A 14,414-nucleotide genomic window follows, 5' to 3' on the forward strand; every position below is an offset into this window, starting at 1 on the left:
GAGCAGAGTGGGACAATCCCCTTCCTTGGCCAGCTGGTGATGCTTAGCCTGATGCCCCCCAGGACAGGTTTGGCCCTCCTGGCTGCCAGGGCACTGCTGGCTCTTATTCAACTTGCCATTAACCAGAATCCCCAGGTCCCTTTCCATGGCACTGCTTTCCAGCATCTCATTCTCCAGTCTTGACGTACATCCAGGGTTGCCCCATCCCAGGTGCAGAATCTGGCACTTCCCCATGTTGAACTTCACACGGTTGGTGGTTGCTTCTCTCTTTGCAGGGCCTCTCTGACTTCAGGGGAGTCAACAGCTCCTCCCAATCTAGTATCCCCAGCAAATGTACTTATTATTCCTTTGAGTCCTGCATCCAAGTTGTTTATGAAGATGTTAAAGAGAACTGGCTCTAAAATGGAGCCCTGTGGAACCTCACTAGTGACAGGTCACCAGCCTGATGTTACCCCATTAATTATTACCCTTTATGTCTGACCCAAGAGCCAAGTGCTCACCCATCACATGATGTGTTTATCCAGCTGTGCTGGACACTTTGTCCAGATGGATCCTGTGAGAGACAGTATCAAAATCTTTACTGAAATCCAAAAAGATTACATCAACTGGCTTCCTTTGATCAGCCAGGTGGGTTACCTTGTCAAAAAGGAAATTCAATTTGACAAGAAGGACTTTCCCCTCACAGAGCCACACTGGCTGTGATTGATGACTGTTGTCCCTTCAAGTGTTTTTCAATAACTCCCAGTATAATCTTCTTTGTGATTTTACCAGGCAGTGAAGTGAGACTGTCAGGCTTGTAGTTACCAGGGTCATTCCTCTTATCCTTCTTGAAAATTGGGACAGTGTTTGCCAGTTTCCAGTCAATCAGGACCTCTCCAGATTTCCAAGACTCATTTCAAAAGATCATTGTGAGAGGTCTCACGATGACATCATCCAGCTCTTTGAATAGTACTCTTGGATGAATCCTGTCAGGCCCCATACACTTATAGGAATCCAGCTGGAAAAAAAAAATCTCTTTTGTATGGCAGAACTCTTAGAAGTAAGAATTGGAAGAAAATGTCTTACAGCAGAGAACTCCACCATTATTTGGATGTCCAATTAGCCTCTAAGCAGTTGATCTTAAGACATTGTCATTTGTGGCAAAGTATTTCATTTAATGGGCTTTTGAGTGTAGTATGGAACTAAATATATCATAGCAGTTTTGATGGGAGGATATATCCATGTGTGTGAAAATGTGGATTTCATCTGTGCTGAGGAGTGCACTCGATCTGTGTAATAACAACAACAACAACAATTATCTGTTTTCTAGAGGGATATGGGAGGGAGCAGCAACAGTCAAAGGTCATCCTTCTTTTGGACAGCAGAAAGCTGAAGGTTGCAATTAAGCTCTACATGCTGTCATGGTAACTAAGTTATGTTTCAATAGAAGTAGTTTATGGTAAATACATTTTGACTCTTTCTTGTTAAATAAAAAGCACGATCAGCATTTTTGCCATGCCAGTAATTCTGCCTTTGAAAAACCTCACTCTAAGATACATTGTTTTGTGTTTAGACACAATCTATGCTGTTACAGCACCCTGTTCTGCTAGAAATATTTCAGACTTTGTGTGTAAATGTGCTTGAAGGAGGAGCAGAGCGTGCCTGAGGATCATCTGTAGAGCTTCAGTATTCACAATGAATAGCAAGTTGCCTTCACTAAGCAGCATTCAGTATGTCTACCTTCAAGAAGGAGTCTGAACACAGCAGACTTTATGCATGGCCTTTTTCAGCCTCTTGCTCGTAGAACACATTCTTTTGACAAGGAAAGGACTATCAGGATCTTATGTCATGCTCTGGTTCACACAGAGTCTGTATCAGCAGTGGCAGTGATCTCTAGCTATAGAGAAGCTTAGTATTTTACTATGAGAGAAAAAGGTCATAGTCAAATGGCAAGATGCTATATAAATTACAGGAACTTGCTACTGTTTCAAAATTATTTTCCCTAAAGGTGGATTTTGTCCTGAATAATTCCTTATATGTTTCCTCTGTTGTAGTGAGTGATTTTTGAGAGATGAAGAGTATGTCCTTGGTATTCCGTGGTGTATTGAAAGATGACTGACTTAGTAAATAACCACCACTTTCAAGTTGCTCTGATTGAATGGTGTAATTGTTCCCTTTTGCCCTGTGAAGGATGCGTTAATAATTTGATAGTTGTGTGGGCAGCACAATATTCCTCTTTTCCTCTATCTCTTCATCCTTAAAATCCCACTTCAGTTTACTGGTAGTTCAATAAACCCTCTACCAGATTTACCACAAAGTATTTGAAACTGTATTTAACAATGATATTTGAAATTGACCGTTTATTATTTTCCTTTTCTTTTTTTCATATGTTAACATCTCCCAAGAACATGTGAAAATGATGAAAACGAAATACAGTAAATATCAAATTATCCACTGTTCTCTTTTTAGTTTTTGGTAGTGAGTACAGTGAATCCCAGCTGCTACCTTGTCCTTTGAATGCTACCAAACATAAATTTATGCTGCACTTTTTTTATTACTGCACAGAGATTAATGCAGAACTTCCATGTTAGGCAGAAGTGATGAACAATATTACCAAGGGAGCTCAGAGAAAATAACCAAATTGTAGAAAGAGAGCCTGCTTCTTATTGATAAATTCCCTTGTTGAGGGATGTGTTCTCCAGGTGAGGTAGAACTCCAGTATTTCCTTCATTAACTTCCCTTCTGAAGAGACTCGAGAAGTATTATCTCCTGCTCTGTTTGTTTTCTGATGCTGCTTCCTATAGGCAACTTACTGTAATTCCACTGACAGTTTTAGCAGCTGGGAAGCTGGTAGCTTACTGAAGGCTTCAGATTTTTGTCTCATTCTACAATCCACTGCACTGTCACATCAGATAGCGAGCACTTAAACACTAAAGAAAGTGGGAGAATTCTTTCAGTTTTCAAAATTAATTTGTAAATTAGATACTTGCCTCAACCTTTAAGAATTAGTAGGTAAAGCCCAGGAAAAACAGCATTGCTTAGTTCTCAGTAAAGTTTTCTATGTCGGAAGAAAGACACGTGAATGATGTATTGTAAATTGCATCTCCCAGTGCTAGTTTCATCACTCCCATAGACCAGAAACCAGGCTTCTTGAGCCAAACAGGAAGAATAACTTTATCTTGTTATGACTGAGAGTAAACTGAAGAGCCAAAAGGAGTTGGACAGAAGGTAAAAAATTAATATCTTAGAACAGCCAGAATACTTGATTGTGTGTAATGGAAAACTTGGTATTAAGCTGTTAAGCTTGTGTTATAAACAGGTTTATAAGAATTTATGATTTTTTTGTGTGCTAAAGCTTTGAGACATCTATCTTTTAGTGCTTCCCTCGACTCATCTTTAAAAGGAGAGTCTTTAAGAAGAGCCTTTTTCTTGTTTAATGTAGACGTGCTGTCTAAAATAACCCAGGAAGTAATTACATCAGTATTTATTGGGCAGAAAATTCCGTGCTGCTCTGAATAAAGAGTGGATTGCCAAAGAAACCATTCAGGAGTGTTTGTGCATTTATGAAAGAGAGCTTTCTGCCTTCACTTTCTTCTTCCTGGTGAGCTTCTCTCCTGAGGTTAGGAACTCTGGACTCTGAGAATTGCTTTGTAGTGAATTTGAATTTTTGAATTTAGCTTTGACATGGATATCTTTCACACATTTCTGTGCATTCAGTTCATTCATCAGTTACTAATGTTAACTAGATTTTGGGGATGTTCCTGAATGCTTCACTACCTCCAGAGTAATGGATGTTTCATATCTTTCATAAATGCTAACTTCCATTTGTACAGTAATTTCAGTTGGAAGTCCTCAGTTAGGAGCTTTAGAAACCACTAATGAGCTGGGCTGTAAAACACCCTTATGTAAATATAATTAACTGCATGATGGCAAGTCTTATGCACAGAGAGACTCTGTAATTGGAATAGGAAGAGAATCTAGCCTGGCTGACACCTGTAGTTTAACTGCAGAGCCATCTTTTTCCTATGAATTAGGGAATTTAAATCATGATTTATCTCTAGCTCTTGTTGTATACTGTCAGCATCCAGTGAAAGAGGAAGTTAATGGATACCTTGCATTTATGAGACAGGAGAAAAAAAAATGGAGCCTTGGGAGGGATATCTGTCTTGTCCCACATGCTCTTAGAAGGTTTTTATTGAGGCATGAAAGGTTGTGTTGTTTCATTCTTTGTCTTTTTGTTCCTTATCCAGGCACTGATGTGCTGCCAACAATTCTATGAAGGAATTTCTCCTATGTCCTATTAAGTGATCTTAAACCTCTTGTATATGCTATGTGGGTACTCACAAAAGAGAAGGGAAAGAGAATTTAAGAATTAAGTCTTTTCCCCCTTAAAGACTGAAACAGCATCTAGTAAGAGAGATGGTGACACTAAAGAGGCAGATTTACTTGAATTGTGCTTGCCAGACATACATTAGTGTGGAAAAAGAGAAAGGTAGAAAAGAAAAAGTGAGTTTGTTAATGCTCAAAGTGTAATTTTCAACTATGTCTTTGGCAGTGGGACAGGGAAAACCAAATTCTCTAATAACTTTGGAAATGTCTGTTATGTGAGTGCTTTTCCCTAAATACTTTATATATTTTGGGCGATTTACTTGAGTTTGTATATGTGTGAACTTCAGTGAGTGATGTCAGAAGAGAAAGGGATAATTTGTTACTGTGACTGGAGGACAGAATAAATGAGATGGTAATATTACCTCCAAAGACCACTTTTCAGTTTGGTTTAACAATTTGAATGATTTCTACTCTCTCCAATCTATGAGGGAAAAGAAAGTAAATGCAAAATAACTGACTTAAAGCCAGTAGTCTCTGGATATATGAATTGTCTGGATTTCTTTCTGCCCCCCCTGCCTTATGTATATGTATTGAAATCTGGGGATAAATGAGGATTTATTAGTCAAATATTGTGGGCACACATCTAGTGAGGTACTCAGTCCATGGATTGACACACCTGTACAAATTTGTGCAGTATGAACAATACTCTGAAAAGTACTGGATGCCAACATGGTTCACAGCACCATCTTTACCTTTCATCACCACTGGCTGCATGACCAAAAGGATATAAGGAAAAGATAGCAAAAAAAGAGTGTCTTGAACTCGTTCAGACAAAACCTGTTGTTCTGTTAGAGGCTATGGGTGTTGCAGTATCACACGGTGCTTCTGTGGGCTTTTACTTTTGTAGCACCAAGTGGTTGCAGACTTCCCAGATGAGGAATTGGAGAATGTTTGTAATTCAAGAAAATATTTCAGCTTTCATTTCTCCTGGAGACATTTCACTGTTGAAAAAATCCCACATTGGCAGAAAGTAATAAAGTACTAAAACTGGAGATATTCCTACATTAGGAAATCCTGGACTGTGGCTTAAGCCAGATTTTATTTTATCTTGATTTTTCTACATCTTAGGTAAAACAAAGTATGTTCCCATTTCAGTATCCCTGTAATACACTGTTGACTATGAAGTGTCCCTGCTGAGGAAAAGAGTAAATCAAAGGAGCTCAAGGACAGACAGTATGTACATTTAGAGTTTAGTTCTGAGTGACTTCATGCTGAGAAACAGATTTTTTTTTTGGCCAGGAAGTGTGCCAGCATCTGTAAGGAAACCAGACAGTGGTGCTGGACCTCAGGATCAAGAAGGTGTTTAACTAGTCCAACATGCTGCATTATGAGTGTCCATCCAGGGCACCTCTAGGAGGACTGTCAGGAATGCTGCTTTTCGCAGATGGTACATCAATGTCAATGTCAAGAAGTAGCTTCCTGTGTTCTGCAACAAAGCAAGTGGTGTGAATGAACACGAAGGAGAGCTGCTGCTTGTCCAGCAGGCTCTGGTGGTCAGTACCATACAGATGTTTCACAGCTTGCAATTTGAGCAGCTGACCATCCCCTGTAGTACTTGGACTGTTGTGTTGGACACAACAAAGTAGCAAGAGTACTGAAAAGCCTACATTTATATAGAAACAACCCCATTCAGCATCTGCTCATAGTACGTGCAATTACTAAAATAAGTATTATTTGTCTTTTTCTCTCAGTCCTATGGATAGTGGGGTACTTCACAAATACAGAATTTGTAAATGTGTTTGATCATTTCCAGCTTCTCCTTCAGTTCCTTTGCATTTTTCTGTAAGAAAATGTGACCTAAATAACAGGCTTTATAAGATCCTCATCCCTATTTATTAAAAAAAGCATTAACATTCCATTGACTGACTAATATTCACTTCTCTCTGAGTGCATAGGTGAGGAACAGCATTTTATATTTATATCTTTGTAAAACAATCTTGTATTTCTTTGGTAAGTGATTATTTTGGAGTGCTTGTGTATAAGAACTAGTTATCCAATAATTTCAGGAACCAAGCATCTAAACAGATTCTGAGGAAGCTAGAGAGTAATACTTTACAGGAATGTGCCCAATCAGTTTGAGGCATTTTATTGCTCTGTGCCGGTCACGTTAGTAGGACTTGTGGATGTGGACATGGATCACCTCAAAGTCTCTATAATCACAGAAACCATGTAACCAACATGACATAGGCTTTTATGCCCATGTCACGTTAATTGTTTTCTGGTTGTTTCAAATACCAAGATATACAAATCCTTTCCTGTTTTGCAGTTGGCTCAAATGTGTCTCAAACTTCACCATCTTAAAACTTCAGGGGATCTGCTTACACCAATAGAAATGTGCACCACTGCACCACCTGTGGAAATTCATATTTGGAGCTGTACCTTTATTTGGCATAATATGGAGAGGTTATGATTGCAGTTGACATAAGTCAACTCATCAATTTCTTAACTGCTGTTCAGTTGCCATGGGAGTAGCACTTCCTAATGACACTGTCAACAATGGTAATTAATTAATGATAATCCATTCTGATTTCAGATATATGAATCAGATGAACTAAGATGAGGTTAGGTTTATATGTATACTCTACTCTGAAGAGTGGGCTTTTAAAATCTGTCTGTTTAGCAGTTGATGAATTTGGTTTCAGGCTAATTTGAGGGGACAGGCCAGAATCTTGTACTAGTTCATTGCAAATATAAATAGCTGAGTTAGCCAAAATTATGCAATATTTAAGGAATAATTGCTTAGTGAAATCAAGTGTGTTGGATGCCCCAAGTGGACATACATAGGGTAGCAGAACACTGAAGAACTGTCTGCCTGCACACTGGAAATGTGGAGGTATCCTGGCAGACAGCCTGAATTCCTGCATTCTAACAGTAGTATGAGATGATTTAAGTCCAGAATTTCATCTGTAGCCTTCCGAGAGCGCTGCTTATTCAGAGTAGTGAATCCTGAATCCTGTAAATTAGAAGGGCTCAGCATGGGATTAACATGATGGGGGTACTTGCAGCAATTTTACTGGTTCCTCATGAAAATAGAGTGGCTAGTTTAGTATTCCTGCTCTTGAAATATTACAGTCAATTGGTCTAAAAGTATTCAATTAAGGATAAACACTTGGATTATCTTCTTAGCCATCGTAGAATGGATAGCAATTCTCTATGAGAGAAACAGAGGTCGTGTGACAGTTGGTCTAAAAAATGTTGCCATATCACGTCTTTTTCCCCTTCCAAATACAAATCAGTTCTTCAACTTTACTTTTAATAACTGAAATGTTTAACAGCTGAAATAAAGCAAGTCTGAGCGGAAAAAGAACTACAGGATTATTTCAAGTACTTTTCTTGACATGCCTCACGAAGATGTTCTGTTGTTATTGTGGTGATAAGTAGAGGCATGAAAACTGAAATTGAACTGGTTAGAGACTGCCTCTCGCAAACTTTTTGCAGAGAGAAGGAAGTTATGCCTTGGATGATTGCTAGTGATAATTTGAGAGGGCTCTTTTAAGCCATTTGTAGCAATTTTGTGACACACATTGGTGAACAAAAGCTATTTGTCATTGAAACGAGGGAAAGAAGAAAGGGAATTTTTTAGGAATTGCATGAAGTACAGTAGATGACATTACTTCATTGTAAATTCATCCAGAAGAAGTCAGGAAACTGAAATCAAAGTTTTGAGGAGGTGCTTCAGTAGAGCTGATCCAACTTTCTCTGAAGTCAAAGGATCTTTCAATTGATCTGAGGAGAGCTGGGTCAGGTCAGTTTGAACTCTGGTTCTTTTTCAGACAATGAAAAGCTGAGAAGAGGCTTCCTAACAGTGAAAAAAAAATGTTAAATGGGCCTTCAAAAGAATGAAATGTTTAAAATCTTTCAGGAAAGCCAATGAAAGTGAGTAGTAATGGTCCCAATTTTCCAGAGAGATGATAAATTGCCTAAGATCCCATGGGACTTCTTCCTATCCTGTGTATTGGGTTTGCTGAAGAAAGGTCAACAAAAATGCTTAATACGCTAGTGCTGTGTTATTTTACAAAGGCCTGGAGTAAAATATAAATATCTTGCACGTAGCAAAGCTGTCTCTCTTGTACCATAAGGTAAAACCAGGCAAGGATTATGGTTTACTCTTTCTTTTCTATGTGAATGGAAAACCACAGACATTATTGACATTTATTGATGGGATAAATTTATCCTACCAGTTTTAATGCAGACAAGGTTAGAGCTGAGCTAAGGAACTGTAGGTTAGCATGAAAGAAGCAATAAACTTGTTCACAGAGCAGCAAAGAGATAGTGAATGAAATGCCTCTCTTACTCCATCTGCAATCTGGAGGTACTTCTGGATTAGGAGGGGTCAGCTAGGGAGCTTTAGCTGATGACACTTCTGTTTTTTTCTGTTTTCAGATATCTCAGCTTATGACAGAGACTAGTCGAGAGGGCTTGACTGAAGCAGCATTGAACCGCTACAATGCAGATAAACCCTCCCTGTACAGCTTCCCTGCTTCCCAGAGCACATATGTTGCCAGTGAAGTATCCACAGGCACCTCAGTGGCAGCATCATTTTTTGCCAGGTAAGAGAGATTTCTCAGATTTTCCTTCTCTGGAAACATAACTTCTTTCAAAGGAGGTGACTCTGTAGTGAAGAAGTGGGATTGACAGAGTACAGCATGCATGTCAAAAACATGGCTACAAATACGGACCTGTCACAGACTTTCAGGAATTACCACGAAAATATTGTTCAATCCACCTGTATGCATTTATCTGTAAAATGGGGGTAATACTGCTACCCTCTTCTGTAAAACATCTCTTCATGCTTGATTTGGGGTAAAATGGGACTGTGCTCCCCAAATAATATTTTAGCGACATTTTTAGGGCGGTGTATCCCTGAATGAGAAGGGCCCATCCAAGTAATTTTCTGAGATAGGCAATTAATTGTAGAGCTAACTGGATGTGGGTAGTTCTATTTGGTAGCAATCTTCAGACTTCTTTGTTGAATTTTACTTCCATATTGGGAAATTATCAAGATTTCCACTTTCAGGCTGAAAAATTAAGGTTTCTGATTTCAGCTCCTGTCCCTGTCACGTCATTAAATTGACCTGAGGGTCTAAATTCAGCCTTAGAACGCCCTTTCTGTTGAATATTCAGAAAATGTAAAAAAAAATATTGAGGTAAAATTTCATTAAAAAATCCTACAGCTATCTTTATCAATTTGTTAGTAAAAATGTTTTGTTAAATTGGCATAGCAGCTAGTAAGTGAAATATCAATTATCACCCATGGAAATATTTTTTTGTGCGGAAATACACTCTTTGCAGAACATAATCTCGTTAGCCCAGTTGAATCCTTATGTAACAAAAGACGTTGAAATAATCCTTGTCTTTTTATGCTTTTTATTAATTAACAGATTGACTTGGGAAGAGTTGTGAAAGTAATGAAATATCAAGAGAATAAGCTATTATTATAGCACTTCCAAACCAATCCAGTGAGAGATCTTGATTTCAAAACATGGAGTGAACTTTGAGTGAATGCCTCAAGCATTTTCAGATTAGTTTTCTTCCTTTGAGAGAGCCAAATTATTAGTAATTCCATATGATTCTATTTTATTTTAAAGGTAAATGGAAAATTTATGAAGTTGTTGGACTCCATAAATCTGGAAAGAATATCTGCGTCTCCTATTTTTCCTCACCAACATGAGGGCAACATATGTTCGATCAGTGTCACACAGCAAGGGAGTCATGTAAAAGGATTAAGAGTAGGATTTTAAAAGATCCAGTTGTTTGGGGCAGCTCTGCCATTTTTTTCTTTGCAGATGTGGTGCTGCAATAGCACGTGAATGATGAGAGGGGTTTGCTGCCCTTTTCTGTTTAACTGCAGGCAATTTAAATTAAAATTGCTGAATGTACACACATGGTAATATCTAACTGGTGTGCAGATTGGGATTAGCACATATTTTAGCGTGAATTGATTTATGAAGATGGCTTAACTCATTTGTTCTTCATTGTTTCACTGTTTATGCTGAGGGAATTCATTTACTTTTAGTATACTCTGCTGAAATGTAGGAAACTAATTAAATTTACTCAAAATCCCTGGTGTAAATCACATCATTTTAAGTAGAACTCTGTTAGCTTCTAGCTGATGATGTGAATTCTTGGGTATGCTTGGCCCTGCAGAGATCTCATGTTTAGGTTGTTTATTCTTAAACTCTACTTAGCAAGACAAAACCACCTGGTTTAGTTTGGGGTATTGCACAATTAGTGTAATATTACTTGTATAAGTCAGTTTTGTCCTGGACTTCAAGTTACGTCATCTGCTGGCAATTTAAGCAAATTCAAGTCAGTTACTCACTACTTGACCTTTTGACAAGAAAATCCCCAATTTTTTTTCAAAATGTGAATAATTATTTTTTGTTTTGCATCTTATGTGTCTGTTTACATTTTTTTAAAGTTGGGGTAAGAAGCATAAGAACCCACATGTATGTGTATTATAAAACATAAGGTAGAAGGCAGTGGTTGTCTAGCTCACTAAGATGCTGCCCTGTTTACAATGTGAAACAGTCCTTTGTACCAGGCCTATGAATTCCAAACTTTCGCTTTTTCTGATGGTTAGTGGCACATGGAGTAGTGACTAACCAACCATGTCCGTTTTTTTTGAGTTTGTGTCACATACAATGTTTACACAGTCAGTAAGTGAGAAATTATTACAAAGCCAGAGAAATTTGCTAATGCAAAGCTGAAGTTCGAAGTAGAAGAGTGGAACATATTCTTCTGAAATTTGAATAGTGTCCCACAGTATTTCAGTCTAAGTTCCTTAACAAGCAAAGCAAACCTCAGACGATGCTCACATAAAAGTAATTCATCATGAGGAAAAAACCCAATTAACTAAAATACCCTGGTACAGAGGAAATGTCAAGGCATCCATGGGAAATTTTGGTTGTAATTACTTGAGAAACATCAGGCGTGGCATACTGGGAGCTTATAATTTTTCTGTTCTCAGGCATTACTAGTCCAACAGTGATAGTCACTTGATTGGCCTACAGCTGGCATTGAGCCATGAAGAAGCATCCTGAGGCCATAGTGACTCTCAGGTTTTATAAAAAATAGGAGACTTATCAGGTATCTCAATAATTGACTGTTATATTTCATGATCTATAGCTGATAGATTTCCAAACCAGCTAAAAGGGCTGCAACTCTTGTGAATTGTCATTTGTTGGGATATTGCTGCAAGGGAACTTATGACACATCAGGATTCCTGGGGAACAGCATGTGAATGTTTTAAAGGAACAAACACTGAAAACTGTCCAAAGTGCTCAGCTGGTAGGCTTATGAATATTAGATGATACAGGTATGAATAATGAATTTCTAATGATGATTCTGACACGGAAACTGAATCCAATTAGTTGTGCTTTTAATGACAAGCACCAAATTTGCCTTTCTCTTCAGGGCTATCACTCATTTTTGTCTCAGATATGCTTCAATCATTCTGATTTAGCATCAACTTGCTTCTTAGTGGTACACATTTGTGATGAGAATAATTCACTTAGTGAATGTGAAATAACGTTAAGATTATTTACAGAAAAAGAATCATTTATAGAGCATTTTCAAATTTTTTTGCATGAATTAACTTTTGCCTCCAGTTTGGGTCTTTGTCACAAGGAGCACTGTATCTTTGGGCCATTACAGTCTAAGGTGTTCTAGCCTCTTGCCTTATGTCCTTCAAGCATGATGTAGGAGTGTGCCACCCCCAATCAGGAGATCAGTATATGCTGGTGCTGATGCTGCCAAAGAGCTGAGGGAGGGACCTTCTATTGCTTCTCTCCCTATTAGACAAGTTAGGCTCTGTGAAGCTCTAACAGGCCAATGGACATAGCACTGAATCTTATTCCTATCTAGGCTGGTTTCTACATAAAGAAAACTTCTGGGACTCTGACTTCAGCTTTGGCCTGACTACTCTGTAAACAAACCTGCTCTTCTGAATAAAACTCTCTTGTGACTGGGCTGTAGAATTTCAATAGTCTCTCAAAGGGTGATAGCATGATGCAGGAACTAGAAGTCAGAGCTAGACCAAAGCCTTTCAGTTGTCCTTTACAATGCCTAAGAGTTTTTGAGATCTTGGTACTGTTCCTTGTTTGCCCCATCACAGCAAGCTTGTTTTCTTGGAGAGGAGGAACTTTTATTGCGTCACGACAAGTGAGAAACATAAAGCCCATTTCACTTGGAGTGTAAAAGAAAGGTAACTTTTTGAGAAGGAGATATTTTTGAAGGTTAGTCTTGAAAGTTGTTTCCTGTTGCTCGTCAGGAAGTGTAACAGTATATTTTGAACAAAAGCCTGCCTCAATCTGAAATCAGATATGGTCATATTTGGATTAATTGAGCCTAATGGGAATATAGATAATCTTGAAAGTAGCCTGAAAAATCTGTTCTAGGGATCATTTTCCATGTCTTTATGCAGCTAAACACTAAGCAGGGCCACACAATGCTACTGTTGTAGATGTAGCAAGGCATGTTTTTCAGACAAAATGCAGAAATTTCCAAATTTTTAAAAAACTTCTTATTTTAAGACAAAATAGGAATAGAGAAACTTAGTGTCATGTATAACTGATGTGCAGCTACTCAGCATGGGATAAGCACTACTTACAGTTACCTGCATTCTTGGAAAAACTGTAGGTGACCCTTTCCACGCTCATTCCCCTGCCTGTGTGGTTTGGCAGCTGGAGAAGGAGGAGGTGAGGCAGTGCCTTACTGCCAAGGGTTACTGTGGATGTGTTCAAAATGCTGCTGAATGTTCCATAGATTTCCTTTCCCCTCCTGAGAATTCTTTTTGAATATTTTTTAAAATTCTCATGCATCTTACATGAGTTACAAAGCTTACATGAGGATGGTATTTGTGGGGCCTCATTTTAAAGCTGCTGTGCTGTTTTGATGACTTAACTCTCCAGAGACTCTGGAGTCTCATCTCTCCCTGTTTTTTGCATATATGTGGTAAACTTCTGTTCATCACACAACTTGTGTTGTTTGCTGGTTTTCCTTATAGGTGTTATATCATGTGACTTGTGTTGAAATTTAAAGTAAGGAGCTAGTCTGTACAATCTTTCTGTGTGTGTCTGTTTTAAAGCCCTAAGGAATCCAGGAACACCAAGGCTTTAATTCGTTAAAGGCTGTGTATTGTTTTAAATCAGCCATTCCATCTTAATGTCCTGGCTTCAGTTTTTCAGAGGTCCAGGGGAAGTTCACAAAACTGAACCTTTCCTGGCATTGCAACAGAGGATTTGTCAGAACATATGCAGGAACAACAGGTAAGAAACAGAGGCAGCAGCTAGTAGAGAAAGAAGTGAGTTGGAGGGGATATCCTTGTACCACAGAGTCCAGCTTTGGCTTGGGAAGCTCCACAGGAGAAACATTTGACTTGTGTCAGTACTCTGGCTGTAGCTGTTGGTGTAGCTGAAGCGTGACACCAGCAGATGTGAGAGCCAGGTCAGGAATCTGCTGTTGATATTCCTATAAATGGTGCAGGTGCACAGCAGGCTGTGCAGGTACACCCAGGGCATTGGTGCTGCTGAGGCCTGAGAGACCTCTCAGGAAAGAGCCTGTGAACGCTGTCACAGAGTGAAAGCTACTTGTCTGTGCCTTTCTGAGGAAAGTTCTGTTGAAGTTTTGACTGTTTTTGTCTCAAGAGCAAATGACTTGGCTGACAGTGTTTCTTCATGCTGGAGAGTGGTGGACCCAACTGCTCTTTCAAGCCATGCACTAGTTCCCTAGTTTGGGCACTGCTTGGGAAGTTCTTGATGTTAAATAGTCATCACCTCAACATCCTTAAGAGAAAATTATTTTCTGACACTTAGGTGAAAACAATTTGGTTTCTTGCTGTCTAAACTATGCAGAATCTAACAGGATTTTCTTTCATTAGCTGAACAAACTAAATTTAAAAGTTAAATTTTGGTCACTCCTTTGGACATTTTGAAGAGCTACATATTAATATAACTGTAATCCGAATTTCTACTCTTTTCCCTCATCCTCATGATATACTGAATAAGAAATACATAAAAAGAATGTTAAGATAAAAGATCCACAGA

General features: G+C 38.6%; 1 protein-coding gene across 1 annotated transcript in view; it reads left to right on the forward strand.

Annotated features, from left to right (window-relative positions):
* The window catches only part of KIF26B (kinesin family member 26B), a 295,015-nt gene that overhangs the window by 109,936 nt on the left and 170,665 nt on the right, over positions 1 to 14,414 (forward strand). Inside the window, exon 4 of the mRNA XM_017806836.1 lies at positions 8,752 to 8,918. Coding sequence (XP_017662325.1) covers positions 8,752 to 8,918 — 167 coding nt within the window. The remainder of the gene's footprint in view (positions 1 to 8,751; positions 8,919 to 14,414) is intronic.

The sequence above is a fragment of the Lepidothrix coronata genome, unplaced genomic scaffold (assembly GCF_001604755.1).
Source record: "Lepidothrix coronata isolate B3197 unplaced genomic scaffold, Lepidothrix_coronata-1.0 Scaffold16, whole genome shotgun sequence".
In the NCBI taxonomy this organism is placed as follows: domain Eukaryota; kingdom Metazoa; phylum Chordata; class Aves; order Passeriformes; family Pipridae; genus Lepidothrix; species Lepidothrix coronata.